Here is a 13,221-nt window from a genome sequence, read left to right as displayed (position 1 = left end):
CCTCATCAATTACGAAGATTAATGAAGAAAGTTCGAATCGCGCTCGCGGCTACACCTACTACAAAAATAATTACAGGACTTATGAGCTGCACACACTGCTACTGGGGCTTTAAAGCCGATGATCCACGAAGCCCGTCTTTCATTTGCTGCGACGAGAGAGAGAGAGAGAGAGAGAGGAGCCGCCGATCGATATGCGAAGTCTGCGCTTTGTCTCTTGGTGTACGTGTGTAAGTTGTTGGCACTGCATTCACGCGGGGGTATAGCGTTATTTTTCGACGTGGCTAGTTTGTGCACAGAGGGGAGAGTTAATCGCGGTGAAACCGTTCGAGCTTTTAGCTTTTGTTGGGATGATGAGCTGTATTGGAATGTAGGGAAAGCTGGTGTTTTCTTTTTATATTATGTGTGTAAGCATTTTGAAGTGTCCTAGCACAGCAACATGTTTATGATAGAAACTTCACAGAGTATTCGAGTATTCAATGAACAATAAATTTCATATATAAATCTGCAACCAAACGTCGCACTTCACGCGGACAAAAGCCGCATAGCATCGCACAGCTGAATCCTAGAGAGAGAGAGAGAGAAAATAACACAATCTCATAGTAATTTCCTTTGTAAGCAAAACACAATGGGTCAGCCAGAAACAACTGACTCAAAGCGACTCGCGGGGATTCTTTTAAAAAAAAGGGCCACAAAGAATTAAAAAGACGTGCCCAGCTTTTCATCCGTCGCGTTTATACGTATACCTATATATCTGTGTATGCACCGCGGAAATACAAAAGTCGCGTCACGCGCGAGAAAATCCGCGATGTTTCTCGCTTTTCTCACCTCGAAAATTCAAATGAGGCACGTTGTGCGTGACACGAGAATTCGGAGGTCTTTTCGTTAGGTCTGTGACTAACGCGTATCAGGTTGATATTCCCTTTGGCAAATGAGCTTTCCGTAATCAAAAGTACACGTTTTCCCGCCAAAAAAGCGTGAAAAATATTTCCCCTAATTACAACTCCTAATAGGGACAAAGGAGGATTTATAAAATCCATCCTGTAGACGAGCGGCTCGTCGAAACAGGCGTGCTTATGCATTTCCAAGGCTTATTCGAAATCAGTTCACGGCTTTATCGGCCGGCGGCTCTGTTGTCGCGGTTTAAGGCGGCGATTAACGGATAGAGAGACGACAAGTGGTTGGATGTTATTGGAGAACCGAGCGACATCGCGGCAGCATCGACTGATTATATGCGCTGCGAATCGAGAGCTCGAGTGTCGGTGCAGGTTCGGTTCCTCTTGGTTTTTGAGGGCCGATGATGCGTTCGTCGGTGTTAATGGGATGTGGATTGGGAAATTGAGTTAAGTGAACGGTTTAATTTATGGTTTACGGTTAAATTAAAGGCGAGACACTTATCATTTGTGCAATTCGCGTGCATTAGAGTAATGAATCCTCTATTTTCTAGTTTATGCAATATCACGCGATTCCACATTTCTGCGAATACTCGAGCTTGACCATCACCATTTATATAAAGCCTCTTGCGCTATGACCTTCAGCTTTACTCCAATTAGCTCGTGCTATACTCAACGTAATTGAAGTACATCACAAAGCACATCAGTCAACCGTTGGAATTGTAATATTTCCTGGTAAAATTATAAAATTGATTCGCAAGCAGGGAACGTATTGATATGATAAATTGAACCTAACATCAGCGTAGCTGCGAAATTCTTCATTACAAGCTCGAACGTGTAATGCGTAAGCTATTGGGGGTTGGGTATAGCCCGTCGAACACGGCTAAGTTTATTGCGGCTTATTACGTGGTGGGCATAGTTTATCATCCCTCGTACACCAGCCGAAATCGATGACTAATCGTTTTAGAGTGTTTATTCTCTTCTTGTTATATGACGATGTAATTGCACGTATTTGATTATTTCTGCTATAAATAATTGCAAATTTTAATCAAACATTCTCCTGTTATAGAATACCTATTCCTGCTTAAAACTAAAACAATCCACATAAGCATCCTCCACCTCGTCGGTTCATCTTCGAAATACTGAAATATTTAATTGTTCAAATAAGCCACGCTTCGCAGCTAAAATCTCAATATCTCCGAATTGAATGTCAAAAATCGCTTACATATCAGCGAAGATCCAGCCGCTAAAAAGCCGCTTACGATTCTCCTCGCGACTGCCACGCAGCCGAAATGAATCTCTCTCTTGCGCTCTCGCGCTCTCAGCTTAAGCTTTCTTTTTGATTTATATGTTAAAACGTGCGATACCACCTGGGGAGTCACGAGGATTGTCTCTTGCACTATAAACCCGCTGCATTTGTTATTGCAAATGCTGATGCTCGCGGGTAATTTTAGAAAACGCATTATGTTTATACATTTGGATGCTGCTGGAAATTCGTCGGAAATTCAACCTCAAAGTGACGGGGAAACGCGTAACGCGTCACTCGTTTGCACTGATGGATATTTCGAAAAAGCGTACACTATACAATGGAAATGGAAATGCCAGCGGAATAAGGATTTTTTTAATTAAAGAGCGCGGGATATTCGCGAAAATCGCGCTGTCACTATGTGAAATCTAGTATAAAATATAATATAGTAGACGAATCGTAGTGGAAAGAGACGAGTGTACACATAGCTGCCAGGCATTATACCGTACAAATCTTGTTGCGCAACTCTCGACTCTACGGGATGTTCGCTTCCCGGAAATTGCCGATTTAGGAATATTTAATCACACATTCCCAAGCGGTAAATTCAAACTTTGCGCGTAAAACAGTTCGGAGGACATTAACGAATTGGAACTAATTTCAAACGCCCAAAATCCCTCCCCACAGCAATCAGGGATTCCATCTCGGCCATTGAAACCCACATGGCATAAAGCCTCTCCTTACACACAGCCCGAAACCAAGGGCTGATGTACACTCCTACACACGCACGTGTACACTTGGCCTTCGGTCCTCCACGGGGCGCTGGCGCAGCAGCAGTAGTGGAGAGAGAGCAGACTCCACAAAGCTGAGCGAAGCTGCAGCCAGTGCGTCGTCAGCCTCCGCAAGCGCCGCGACGCCGCGCGCGCCACGGTCCGGCCGCAGCGCGACTTTTTCTACTTGAGAGGAGATATTATAATATTGTTCGTTGTTTTGCGCGCAATCGCCCGCGGGTGCTCTGACTTTGATTAGGGAGAGAGAGAGGTGATTTTTTTTTAATTTTTGTTTCGAGTGTGGTGTGTTTTTTTTTGGTTGAATTTTCGAGAGCTGGTCGTTGGAAAATTGGGGATTTGAATGATTGAATGGGGTGATATGCATTCATTTGAATGATTTAAATATTTAATTAAAAATTTCTATTCGCAAATGAATGGTTATTCAACTTGTATCAATAATCATAAATTCGGCTGAATAATTAATTATTGCAACTTCAATATTACAACTTCTCATTAGTTCAGATCGTTCATAGCCACTTATTCTTCGCTTACATTAATAATTTAAAATTTATTCATTCATTACTTTTTTTTCAAGACCTTATTGTGAATAACAAGCAAGTTACCAGCAGAAAATGAGAAGTTCGCCCGCAGAGTGTCTCTAAGGAAGTTTGATACTCCACAACTTGATAATGTGGTAACCCGATATCGCAGCGCATATTTTTTATTAAAAACGAGACCACAGCAAACTTCCCAATTACTCGAAACTTTGACGATATCGTTGTCCATTTAGCAGCGAAAACGTTGAAGTGGTCACTCGTGTAACTCAATTCAGCGTTGAAGTTCGTACACATCCAAAATCGTAAAAACCCGTCGCCCACCGGTTATTAATCTCGCCTGACACGTCCCGACGCGATACTGGGCTTTTTCCCTGTCGGGACGACGAACAATCGTCCGAATTAACTTTGATAATTCGGAGCCAATAAATAAACGGCGATATCTACGGAGCGGCATTTTTCATCAACATATGCGCCCGAAGCTCGATGATAAAAGCATTTCGCTGTGCTTTTGTATAAAACGCCGATGAATTTATGTTTCGCGCTCGACTTTTTCCCTGTTTGTTGTGTCTCGGTTAATCTGAATGATTTATACCGAGAGAGCCGCAAAATACCGGCCGGTCGCACGAATTGAAATTCAATTTTTAGTATTTGGCAAAGTTTGTGGAATATGAAGCTTCGGGGAAAAAAGCGGGCAATGGACTGCTGTGCGGAGCGAGATCGTTTCTCCACTGAAAATTCATTTTTGCATAAAATAATGAAATCACTGATCCGTGAAATGATAAAATTATCGTTGTTTGCACAGGCAACGATTAAAAACAACGGCTGGTTATAAATAAATTAGGAGGAATCGTCGATTACTTATATACAGTGAGATTTCGGTGAAAGCTTCGATTGATTATTCCAAACCGATAAATAAAAGAGCAGAGAGAGTGACATGTTCAAAGTATGCAAAAGCAGCACCGGGACTATATCGCAGAAAAATCTCGGCAAATAATTTAACAACTGTGCCTTTTCGCATCGGTCAATATTTCAGCAGCGAGTATTCGAGGCATCTCCTAGATATCGTAATATTTAAGTCGAAAGATAGAAGCGACGACGGAAAGGGAGTCGAAAACTGTATATAATGCCAGTATCCCGCGGAAACTCAGCTGGGAATTGGGACGCTGGGCTCGATAACTAAAACGCCGTCGAATATTTCAAATAGCTGCTTTCTATTTAATTTTTCATCTCCGTCTCTTCCTCGGCGCAGCTTTACATGTCCTTCCGCGAAATTGACGATCTTCGTATATCAATATTCCTTTCGCGCTGAGCTTCATTTCCTGCCTCGTCGCGAAATTCTGAATTATTCATATTAGAGGAATCCTCTCATTTTATTATAGATTTTATAGGGCAAAAATTTCGGAAAACCATCTCCGATCCCCTGGCATTTCACACAGCAGTGTACTATCTGTAAATTCAAAAATGCATTACAGCGTCTTTCTCTCCCTTGGTGGCATCCTCCGCAACAATCTAATTTCCCAAGCCCCAAGGAAAATTCCCTTATTCTCCGGGTTCGCGAGTCTAACGGTCTCAAGACACACACACACACACACACACACACAGAAGTTTCGCGGAAACTTCCCCTCGGCTTATTAAAGTCCATCCGGTTTTCGCGACTCTGATGTCCCTTTGCTCGAGTCTTGGGAATCCAATCGACTACTGGGGCAGCTCTAATTGGGATACGTGATTCCTTTCGGGAGTTTCTTAGGGCGAGATTCTTCGCGCACGAGCTGAGGTGGCAATTGAATTTTCCACGGGAATAAGTCCGACTGATTGATTGGCCGATTCGTTACTGGCTTGGTTTTCGATGTGGGTAGAAGGATATCGTTGCACTTGTGTAGGAGGTGTGCAGGGTGTTATGATTGACTGGGGGTTTTGTTTGCTTCGATTGCATTGTTGTCGAGAAGTTAGTGATGCAGCAAATTTCTACGTATGGCTTCAGTAGATATTTTTGTTTCTAGCTCGCTGGCATTTACTCTGCGAAAAAAAACTGAGTTTTTTTAATGTAAAATTTATAACAGCATGAACCATGCGCAAGTGAAATGTGGACGTTATAACGTGAGATGGTGTGCCAGTAAGGATTGTTTCTTGTACGCACAACATGATTAAATTAAAACAAAGTGAATATAGACAATTTTTAGATGACGTTTGATGTAGTTTCGATAGCCGGATCATCATCGAAAGTATCATAAGGTTTGTTAAAATTATTTGTTTTAATAAGAGTTCATTAGGCGAAAATATCAAGTCTTCCGCGAATAATAGCGAAATTCACTTAATCCGAACCCCAAAATGTAGCTCAAATACCACTTTAAAGTAAGCATCGCAGACTCGGTCGTCTATGGACAAAAAGAAGAATAAAGATTCGCTATATACTCCTTCACAGTCGCGGCAAAATGAGCATCGCAAAACGCTCCGGAACAACGGCTCCGCTGACTCGTTAAATTAACGCCTACTCCAGGCTTCAATGCAGGTGCAAATGAATTTAATAGAGAGAAAGAGAAAGAGAGAGAGAGAGAGAGAGAGAGAGAGAGAGAGAGAGAGAGAGAGAGAACGAATGAGCACAGCGGAGAAACAGATTGAGATAGGATAAAAAAAGCGCGGGGATCGAGGGGACGAAAAACAGAAAACGAGAGTAGCGGAAATGCGCATGAATTTAATAAATACGTAGAAAGAGAGAGAAAAAGGAAACGGAGGATAATTGAGAAAGACAAGAAACTCGGCAAAATGAGCAAAAGAGTCAGAGAAATTAAAGTTTTTTTCGAGGCATTCGAATGATCGTATGGATTTATTCATTATCGTTGAGAGCTTTTGATTTTCGCGTCGAATTATCGTTATGATTAAATACAGCGAAATTTCGTCGCTTTATAATTTATGCAAATATTGTAATATGACGATTTATCCATGCGTATGCGAAATTATTGCGCGTACTCGTTGTTAATTCGTATCCGGAATTAGAACACAGTAGCGTAATATAAGTGCAGCTTCTGGAGTTTACGAGCCCTGAGCAGCCATTTACCGGACGCTTATGTAAATAATTGCCATAAAGCGTCGGAAGTTCGTGTTATTCTAAGGGCGTGTACTTTCCGCGAATTTTATTCTCCTCCGCGCGATGTCTCGCTTCCCTCTTTCTTGTACCAACAGCTGCAGTTTTAGCTTTCCAGACATATTCCGCGACTGATACTTTCGAGTACATGAATATTCCTCGAATAAAAACGTTCGAATTTAATCACATTAGAAAATGTATACACATCCAATGCATCCGCATTAGCATAAGTTTTACACGTACTTCTGGTGAGTTTAGCGCGTGTCTTTATCCGCCTCGCGTGTCTATTTCCGCACACATGCTTTCCATTTACTAATTGGATTGTTACAAAACGTGTTTCTCGGTGAAATTTACATTTTCCAAAAAATATATGAAGCAACTTTCGTCCCATAAACAGACTTCGTGCGCTGTCTCGGGAATTAAAGGCAGTCCAACCCTCTGCCCTAGAAACTAGTCTTCCCATTTCATTGGAGCTTGGTTCATCCTTGTAATGAGAGAAAGACAGCATAAGTGATGACAGTGATGCGACGAATTAATGCTTTGAATTGAAGTACACCATACATATACAATAACTATTCATTATAGCATCATAAGTATTCAGGCAGTTATAGCATCAGCGGCTCACGTAGTAGGCCTAACGAGATATAGTTCTGGCATAAATGATACGCCCTTGTATATACATTCAGTCGCTGATTAAGATGAGGGAATCAAGAAAGAGCCTATGCGCTACCTATCGGCACTGACCGAAGACACAGAATTTGAAAGACCAGTTCGAATTGCTTTGCTTTGATGTGTTACGACTTACACGTGTATTTGTTTAGTTTTCACTTTACTGTGTATAAAAAAATCTGCATCTCGTGGAAAAGATAAAACGAGAAAGGGACAAAGAAGAAGGTCGTTGGAGATGAAAAGGATGGGATGAATCTGCGCCAGGAAGACGCGTTAATAGAAACTGTCAAGGAAAAGCGCTATACTGATGCGCTTAGTCAGTCGTGCATCTGGACAGATTTATTTCCTTTTTAGGTGTGATTCATTCGCTAATTTTGCGCGAAGTTTTATGAAAATTCTTGATTTTGATAAAAATGTATCAAAAACGTAATTTCTTTAAAAAAACTTCATACATTTAAAATTTAAATTCATAAAAAATATTTACCTGCGTTTCATAAAATTTTTTGCAGCCCCTGTTTCCTCTGATTACGCTCTGTTTAAAAACACGCGGTTTTACTGTGTCCACCTCAAGTAATAGAATACAAAGTAAAATCTCGCTCGAACATTTTTCCTTCCAGTCGCGAACGCATCTCCTAAAATCCTTGATTCTTGGAACCTGTATTAAAAAAGGCGCAGCAAAATGACCCGGCATCCAATGGAACTGGCATATTAGTTATCGATTTTATTAATTATATCTCCGGCTTTGAAGATTAAAGAAGTAAGCAGAAGGAAAAAATTGTCGTCTCTCACGTACAGCACGACCATAACTCCTTGACTTGAATGGTAATGTTTCGGTTTATTCCGGAAAATTTAATAAGATTCTTGTGAACAAAAAATGTGTCATAATGATCTTGAAATTTACAGATTTAAAAAGTAATATACAAATTTTCGTAATTATGAAAAGTTTCATAAAAGTTATGAGCACATATTCAAACTTCAAGTTTTACAACGTTTTAACTTTGATTACTTTCCGTATATCAGAAAAAAAGTGGCGACAACTTTTTTAATTTGATGCTCGAATGCTGTCGAATACAATCAAGAATTTGTTTGAACAATGCCGTGGACAATATTCAGTTTAAAACATCGATCGATATCTACTCCATAATTTCATCGAAGCACGGGTCGAACGGGTCTTATAATTTCACCTGTTCGAGTCATTAAATTCGACTTGTTATAATTCCATTCAGCATCTGCTCGCATGCATTATCCATTTTATCGGAGATTGCATCGTAATGAATGATACAATAATAATTAGCGCATTAATTTGGGTAATGACCCTAGTTTTATGCATGTAATCGAAGATATATCAATTGGAAGTATAAAACAGATTTTTATACCATTCAAATTTTAATCTTGTCACAATCATGTGATTCATCAGAGTTTAAACTCAATTTAAGACGAGTTTAAAAATACGCATTTAACTCGAAACCAGGAACCTTCAGAAGAAAAAACGATGACCGGATCCGATGTGAGTGTGGACGTCACAGAGGCGTACTTACTTTCACTCGTGCGAGGCGAGACCTTAGAAACTGTGGCAGAGTAAGTGCCCCTGCTCACCTCTGTGTGAGCATTCAATAAACTGCTCCTTGTAACCTTGGAGCTGTTCAAAAAAAGATGCATACTTTTTGATTAGTCTTTATGGTACTGACATTGAGTAATAAATTTAAATTCGTTTGAATTAAATATAGGCTAGTTTATGTAGCTTTGTGATTAGGAATAAAAATTCAATTATTATACTCTATTCCTACGATACTTTTATATCAACAATTTATTAACAATGCCTACAAGACGTCCAACAATCACTATACCACACTCTTCCATTAACAGAAGTGCCAAACGTAATACTCCCCAACCCACCCGCTTTGCGGAAGTGAACTTTCACACTACACCGGCCAACCTTGATTCCATTATTCTCGCACACTCCCTTCTCGAATTCGCGGGTATATAAACCCTCGCCTACCACCTCGTCGACATCAGATTCAATCTTCCTCAGTCGAAGAGAGCATCAGCCCAACAATCACCATGTTCAAGTTCGTGATCCTCCTGTGCGCCTGCATCGCCGCCGCCAGCTCCGGATACCTCGGAGCTGCCCCGATCGCCTACAGTGCACCTCTGGCCTACAGCGCACCTCTGCCCATCGCCGCCCCGGCTCCGATCCTCAGGGCTGGTCTGCCCATCGCCGCCCCGGCACCCATCCTCAGGGCTGGTCTGCCCATTGCTGCTCCCCTCTTCAGGGCTCCCTACGCCTCCGTAGCTGGATGGTAAACACTGACTAGCTTCTGTGAAGATCTGTGGTCCGGATGCTAAACATCTGTGCAGTCCAGAATCATGAACGAGACTGGGGAACAAGGAGATACTCATCAGTATACACTCACACCAGGACACCAGCACTCAGAACACGCACTCACACATACAAGCACACGAACGAATTGATCTCTTTTGTAGTATGCATGAGATGACACGATGAAATGTTATATTTGTATAATTCTCGGGGCACACACTCGTGTCATCTGTTTCTGACAAGGATTTTAATAAATTATACATTTACCAAAAATTATGACGCTCTTGTTTATGCATGACACGACCCTGACATCCATCACGTCTGCTTTGCCTTTGATATAAAAAATACCACACAAGCTAATATTCTATTATTTTTTTTAATATTTCAAAATCTTAGATAAAACCCGGATAGAGATAACTATACAAGAAATATAAATTTCATATTATTTCGACTGTTTTTTATTTAAAATGAAAGTTAGCGTACATCAGTTCAGTTATAGGCTCTGATAATTATTGTAGATATTAAATTAATGAATTATTTATTTGCTGCTGAATTAAATTTATCAGATGTATGAATATGAGGAAAAAAAATTAAGGTATTTTATATTGGATGCCAAGACCGCCCGAGCCGTACATTTAATATATTCGCCATGTATCGATCGCATTAAATAAAATAAAAAAATGCACATTACCGACTACAAAAAATATTTTCGTAAAACGCTCAAAGCATGATACTTTATTAGATTTCTTAAACTTTTACAATATAAGAAACATTTATAATAATATTGATCTAGAGGCTGACATATCCTTTAATAAATAATTAACCCAGCCAAGTTTAAGCAAAAAAGAGTTAAAAAATTATCACTGCTCGTCTAAAATCCAATCTATAATTTAGATGTCAAGGAAGGTTGCAACAACAACGACAGATTTACAAAAAACATTATAATTTAGTAACGACGTCAAAAGACAATGCCACACAATTCCATCTTAGCTTCGTACAATATGTATCAAACAAAGCAAAAACAGGTGCGCATACAATATGCATACGCAACTCCTGTTGTACGACAGAATTACGATCTCCGCCAACGAAGAGGATGGACAAGTATTAGTATAGTCCAAAACATCTGGAAATTTCACCATTCACCAGGCAGCATCATAAGCGATGGGCGCGGACTTGACGATGGTCGAGGTTCCATAGTTGACAGCAGAAGCAGCCCTGAGGATAGGCAGAGGAGCAGCGATTGCCAGAGGAGCAGTCCTGATGATCGAAGCTGGTGCAGCGATAGCCAGAGGTGCGCTGTAGGCGATTGGAGCGGCGGCGATGCAGGCGCACAGAAGGATCACGAACTTGAACATGGTGATTGTTGGGCTGATGCTCTCTTCGACTGAGGAAGATTGAATCTGATGTCGAGGAAGGGTTTATATATACTAGCCCGTGGATTCGAGGATCAAATGCAAAGTCAGTCTCGAGTGACTTCTGATTGTAGGTATACAGAAAGAGGTGTTGTATTGTGTTGTAGATTGGGAGGATTGACTCAGCCGAGGTGATTGAGAGGTTTATTGAACGGATTGCGAATAAAGAAAGAAAGAAAGAGTGGGAGATCTGTGAGGACATTGGCGGTGAGTTGGGTGTATAATGCACGAGTCTGGGCAGCGTACTAATGGGATTCTCATGTATTTATTTATTGGTATGCGATGTTTCGATGTTCAAACCTCTAATACTTGCATAATGGAATGTAGCGACTGATCAAATATAGTGCTTTATTAGTCTATAATCAGAAACAAAATAAATTACAGATAGCCAACATCGATTGAAATCGAGTGCACAACACAAAATGCATGTGCACAACACACGGAAACAACGAGCGATACCTATAACCAGCACTTTTACGACATAAATTATCCCAACCCAACACACTCCCATCGCAGTACATTCACGTGCCGCTGACATTGCCCTTCCTCAAAGAGAACCACTTTCTTTCTCTCCTCGCGTTCAAGAAACTTTTTCCTGTCCTTGAGAGCAACACCGAACCATAGTCTTGCTCTCATCCTCATCCGCGGCGTACGTAGCAACGCTTTTTTCACATGGCTCATTTTTTGCAATTTTCCTTCCCACTATTAGACCTTGAAGCCCTTAATTACGAAAAGTAATTAATTAATTGGAACAATTTCAAATTTATGATTATCGTTAATGATTCTATAGGTTCTGTACCTTATTGCATAAAATATAAGTCCAGAGATTGGAAAAATAGATTAAATCATGCATTAAGTAACATTTTACAAGAATATCATAATGAACGAAATATAGAATTTAGGTTATCATTATTGATGGCTTTATGTAAATTAATATATACGTATAATTTGACGAAAATGTATTGGAAAAAAGTACATCCTGTTAAAAGAATATATGCCAGAACATGGTCAGTTATAGCATGAGAAGTCCTAGTATTAAGCCCAAGGCAATTTTGACAAACGTAAATTCCTTTATCTATTCTTAAAGGTAATAAGTACTTATAGACGCCACCTATATCTTCGTTAGTTAGAGACTAGAAAGCAGAAACACCAATGTTTAAATCAAGCATCAAACTTTGAATAATGCATTCGCAAAAATTGAACAATCAAAAAATTAGTACTTTTCATTATAGGTATATTCTAACGAATACCATAACCAACTATATGGAATTATAAAAATCTTGCATAGAATTAATTTTTATGTAAAAAATAAAAATAAAAAAACCGCTTTTGTGTTGAAAACGTAGTGAAAAATGGAATTGTATAATTGATTGTACAAAATATACCACTTCAACTTTTTTTGAAAATTTTCTGACGTAATTAAAGGGCAGAAATTGATGGATTGGTATATAGAGGATTCAGGTGGAAATAATAATAAATGCATAATCAAAATTTGCGGCGAGTTGTATAATTTATTAAAAGTGGTATCCGGAGTAGATGACACGCATGTACATGACCAGCAAATTACAAAAATGTAATTTGACGTGTCACCTTGTGATGCAACAGTAAAAAAATCAACTATGTGTGTCTGTGATTGTGCTTAGATCTGCAACTGGATTTATCCTGGACGGCCATGATGTCTAGTGTCCAGAAGTGATCAGCAATCTTGACGGAAGAGAGCCAGTGTTTACCATCCAGCTACGGAGGCGTAGGGAGCCCTGTAGAGGGGAGCAGCGATGGGCAGACCAGTCCTGAGGATGGGAGCCGGGGCGGCGATGGGCAGACCAGTCCTGAGGATGGGGGCCGGGGCGGCGATGGGCAGAGGTGCGCTGTAGGCCAGAGGTGCACTGTAGGCGATCGGAGCAGCTCCGAGGTATCCGGCGCTGGCGGCGGCGATGCAGGCGCACAAAAGGATCACGAACTTGAACATGGTGATTGTTGGGCTGATGCTCCCTTCGACTGAGGAAGATTGAATCTGATGTCGACGAGGTGGTAGGCGAGCGTTTATATGCTCGATCAGCCGTACACATAAGGCAGGAATCGGATCAAGGTTGACCGGCGGTCGAGTTGTTTGGAGCAGGAAGTGTACCTGCGCTCGCACGAATGTATTGTTACGCCCACTCGTGCGTAAGAGGAAAGTCGCTGGGTGAACTGTACGATTCGAAATTACGAATTTGATTGAACATGTGTAGAAAAAATTAGCCGCTTTAGGATTTATAAAGACATCGCTCATTTTAGT

At 40.6% G+C, this 13,221-nt stretch overlaps 2 protein-coding genes across 9 annotated transcripts in view; one reads left to right on the top strand and one right to left on the bottom strand.

Annotated features, from left to right (window-relative positions):
• Positions 1-3,014: 3,014 nt before the first annotated feature.
• The window catches only part of LOC100122064 (trace amine-associated receptor 8b), a 69,810-nt gene continuing 59,603 nt past the window's right edge, over positions 3,015-13,221 (top strand). For 5 of the 8 annotated variants that reach the window (XM_031930789.1, XM_016989833.2, XM_031930783.1 and 2 more), the window contains exons 1-2: positions 3,015-3,174; positions 5,461-5,692. The gene's annotated coding sequence lies outside the window, so the exon portion shown is untranslated. The other 3 variants (XM_031930785.1, XM_031930784.1, XM_031930782.1) reach the window with 3 other exon arrangements.
• Positions 10,671-11,266, bottom strand: LOC116417450. Its single transcript, XM_031930585.1, has one exon. The coding sequence runs from the start codon at positions 10,884-10,886 to the stop codon at positions 10,671-10,673; it is 216 nt and encodes a 71-aa protein (XP_031786445.1). The 5' UTR covers positions 10,887-11,266.

This window comes from Nasonia vitripennis, chromosome 4, assembly GCF_009193385.2.
Source record: "Nasonia vitripennis strain AsymCx chromosome 4, Nvit_psr_1.1, whole genome shotgun sequence".
NCBI lineage: Eukaryota > Metazoa > Arthropoda > Insecta > Hymenoptera > Pteromalidae > Nasonia > Nasonia vitripennis.
This window is presented reverse-complemented; position numbering and strand designations above follow the sequence as displayed.

Excerpts from the sequence above, each read along its gene's own strand:
- LOC116417450 (XM_031930585.1), bottom strand. The coding sequence starts at position 10,886 with ATGTTCAAGTTCGTGATCCTTCTGTGCGCCTGCATCGCCGCCGCTCCA.